The following is a 3,947-nucleotide window of genomic DNA, read 5'->3' on the forward strand; positions in this document are numbered from 1 at the left end:
GAGGATAAAGGAGGGTACACCCTACAGGCTGCCATCTATGGGGTGAGGGTAAAGGAGGGTACACCCTACAGGCTGGCATCTATGGGGTGAGGATAAAGGAGGGTACACCCTACAGGCTGCCATCTATGGGGTGAGGGTAAAGGAGGGTACACCCCACAGGCTGGCATCTATGGGGTGAGGATAAAGGAGGGTACACCCTACAGGCTGCCATCTATGGGGTGAGGATAAAGGAGGGTACACCCTACAGGCTGGCATCTATGGGGTGAGGGTAAAGGAGGGTACACCCTACAGGCTGGCATCTATGGGGTGAGGATAAAGGAGGGTACACCCTACAGGCTGGCATCTATGGGGTGAGGATAAAGGAGGGTACACCCTACAGGCTGGCATCTATGGGGTGAGGGTAAAGGAGGGTACACCCTACAGGCTGGCATCTATGGGGTGAGGATAAAGGAGGGTACACCCTACAGGCTGGCATCTATGGGGTGAGGATAAAGGAGGGTACACCCTACAGGCTGGCATCTATGGGGTGAGGGTAAAGGAGGGTACACCCTACAGGCTGGCATCTATGGGGTGAGGATAAAGGAGGGTACACCCTACAGGCTGGCATCTATGGGGTGAGGGTAAAGGAGGGTACACCCTACAGGCTGGCATCTATGGGGTGAGGGTAAAGGAGGGTACACCCTACAGGCTGCCATCTATGGGGTGAGGATAAAGGAGGGTACACCCTACAGGCTGGCATCTATGGGGTGAGGATAAAGGAGGGTACACCCTACAGGCTGGCATCTATGGGGTGAGGGTAAAGGAGGGTACACCCTACAGGCTGGCATCTATGGGGTGAGGGTAAAGGAGGGTACACCCCACAGGCTGGCATCTATGGGGTGAGGATAAAGGAGGGTACACCCTACAGGCTGGCATCTATGGGGTGAGGATAAAGGAGGGTACACCCCACATACAGCACTCTGCCATCACCCTGGCCTGGGTATTCACATAAGAAGAGTCCAATAGAAAACAAAGATCCAGCAAATGTCCACGACTGGCGATAAGATCTGCGGTGCCCCCGGGAAATGGCTACAGATGTGCGGATCCTGTACAATGCAGAATAAATAATGGGGCGATGGGGGGCACAGACGGTAACCTTATAAGACCTGGTAGATGGAGCTGCTGCTGTCTTGGGGGATCTGTGTGCAGCCACTAGGAGAAGGGACACCATTGCTCCTGTCATTGCTCAGTGCCTCCCCCTGCAGGGGCGAGCAGGAACTGCCTTCACTTTCCACAGATGGCAGCATGCCACAAGCTGCGTTTTCTGTCGTAATTCTCTCCACAATGCTGGACAGGCAATCCAAGCTGGAGACCACCGAATTCTTCCCGGGTCTGGTGTCTGAAACGGAGACAAAACGTCAGTGGAAGAAGGAAGATTAGAGGAGAATCATTCTTATCAGGGGGAGGGGAAGAGAGAGGGAGAGAGAGGGAGAGGGGGAGGAGAGAGAGAGAGGAGAGAAGAGAGAGAGGAGAGAGAGGGGGATAGAGACCACAGAGAGAGAGAGAGAGAGAAGAGAGGGAGAGAGAAGAGAGGGAGAGAGAGAGAGGAGGGAGAGAGGGAGAGAGAAGAGAGAGAGGGAGGAGAGAGGGAGAGAGAGAGAAGAGAGATAGATAGACAGACAGACATGTAGGCACATACCGTTGGTGCTGTCAGAATAGTAGTTGCTATCATAGCTGTTCCTCCTCCTGCTGGCACACTGGGAACGTCCTCTGTAGTCTACCTGTGAAGAAGGAGGACACTGATCAGCCTGAGTTCGGAGTTTGCCCCTTTGCCCCGAGTTAGGGTGTGACTGGCCCTTTAATTGCTTTCTGTCTTTACTAATCAGAAATGTCTCCACTTGTGTGAGGATTCCAGAGGAGATTCTTCTGCTTTCTCATCATTCACATGAACATCCCAACCCGATCACCAGGCCATTCCCTCTACACTGCATCATACCTCTATGTCACACCTCCCTGCTCCCTCACCATGCCTCCCTCCATCTCCTGCTCCCTCACCATGCATCCTTCCATCTCCTGCTCCCTCACCATACCTCCCTCCATTTCCTGCTCCCTCACCATACCTCCTTCCATCTCCTGCTCCCTCACCATGCCTCACTCCATCTCCTGCTCCCTCACCATGCCTCCCTCCATCTCCTGCTCCCTCACCATGCCTCCCTCCCTCTCCTGCTCCCTCATCCCAACTCCCTCCATCTCCTGCTCCCTCACCATGCCTCCATCCATCTCCTGCTCCCTCCTCATACCTCCTTCCATCTCCTGCACCATCACCATACCTCCCTTTATCACCTGCGTTCCCATCACACCTCCCTCCATCTCCTGCTCCCTCACCATACCTCCTTTCATCTCCTGCACCCTCACCATACCTTCTTCCATCTCCTGCTCCCTCACCATACCTCCTTCCATCTCCTGCTCCCTCCTCATACCTCCTTCCATCTCCTGCTCCCTCCTCATACCTCCCTTTATCACCAGCGTTCCCATCACACCTCCCTCCATCTCCTGCTCCCTCACCATACCTCCTTCCATCTCCTGGTCCCTCACCATACCTCCTTCCATCTCCTGCTCCCTCACCATACCTCCTTTCATCTCCTGCTCCCTCACCATACCTCCTTTCATCTCCTGCACCCTCACCATACCTCCTTTCATCTCCTGCTCCTTCACCATACCTCCCACCTTCGTCTACATCCTAACTATACCTTCCTCTATCTCCTTCTCACTCACCATACCTCCTGCCTTCTGCTACTTCCTCTCCATTTCCTGCTCCCCTGTGATATCTCCCTCCATCTCCCGCTTCCCTATCATACTGGTGCCTCATTCCATCTCCCATTGCCTCATGGTTCTTTCCATGTCCTGGTACCTCATGCCTCTTTTTATCCCCCTGAGTCTCCCTCCGTGACCTAATGCCTCTCTTTATGTCATGATTTTTTTTTTCTCCCTCCATTCAAGGCTGACCTGATACCTCTCTCTAACCCCTAGTGCCCCATGACTCCCTACATCCCAGATAGCAAGGATAACTTGCCACAAACTTGTGTCGGGATGAAATTGTAATTTGTGTTAACTCGCTGCGCACATTCCCGGCAGGTTGTAGACTCGCAGAACACTCGCAGCAGCACAAGTTCTCGGCGACACTTTTTGAATTTGTAGCAAATTTGCTCTGCAAGTCTCCAGCGAGAGTCCCGCAGGTCTGAGGAAGAGCTCCGCAAGCTCGCTGGTCTGGAGACTTGCTGTAATTGTGCAACAAAATTGTGAAGCTCGGCGAGTCTGCGATAGTTCAGCGAGTCATTTTCAAACTTGCAGCACAATTGCTTGCTATCTGGGATGCTGCTTTCATTCCCTGGTGTCATCCCATGCTCCTTTCAATCCCCTCATAGTGCCTCATTCCTCCTCCCATCCCCTGGTTTCTCTGTCCAGAGCATAGTGGCATATGTCTCCCTTCATGCCCATCCCTCATGCACCCTTTCCAGCCTCAGTGCCTCCCACTATGTCCTGTACCTCCTTCCATCTCATAGTGTCTCAAGCCTCCCTCAATGCCCAAGTGCAGCATGCCTCTTCCCATCACCTAGCATCCCTTCATGCCTCCTTCCACCCTTGTGCCTCTGCCTATCTCATAGTGCCTCATGCCTCCCTCCATGCTCCAGTTATTCATGCTTCCTTCCATCCCAGGTGCCGCTGTCTGTCTCCTAGTGCCTCCTTCCATCCCAGGTGCCGCTGTCTGTCTCCTAGTGCCTCCTTCCATCCCAGGTGCCGCTGTCTGTCTCCTAGTGCCTCCTTCCATCCCAGGTGCCGCTGTCTGTCTCCTAGTGCCTCCTTCCATCCCAGGTGCCGCTGTCTGTCTCCTAGTGCCTCCTTCCATCCCAGGTGCCGCTGTCTGTCTCCTAGTGCCTCCTTCCATCCCAGGTGCCGCTGTCTGTCTC

General features: G+C 54.0%; 1 protein-coding gene across 1 annotated transcript in view; it reads right to left on the reverse strand.

The window, feature by feature from the left end:
- Positions 1–1,136: 1,136 nt before the first annotated feature.
- The window catches only part of LOC108803727 (myoblast determination protein 1 homolog A-like), a 6,886-nt gene continuing 4,075 nt past the window's right edge, over positions 1,137–3,947 (reverse strand). Inside the window, exons 2-3 of the mRNA XM_018575546.1 lie at positions 1,679–1,760; positions 1,137–1,378 (exon numbers count right to left, since the gene is read on the reverse strand). Of these exons, the coding sequence (XP_018431048.1) occupies positions 1,137–1,378; positions 1,679–1,760 (324 nt within the window). The remainder of the gene's footprint in view (positions 1,379–1,678; positions 1,761–3,947) is intronic.

This window comes from Nanorana parkeri, unplaced genomic scaffold (genome assembly GCF_000935625.1).
Source record: "Nanorana parkeri isolate BGI_ZX_2015 unplaced genomic scaffold, ASM93562v1 scaffold4094, whole genome shotgun sequence".
NCBI classification, from domain to species: Eukaryota; Metazoa; Chordata; class Amphibia; order Anura; family Dicroglossidae; genus Nanorana; species Nanorana parkeri.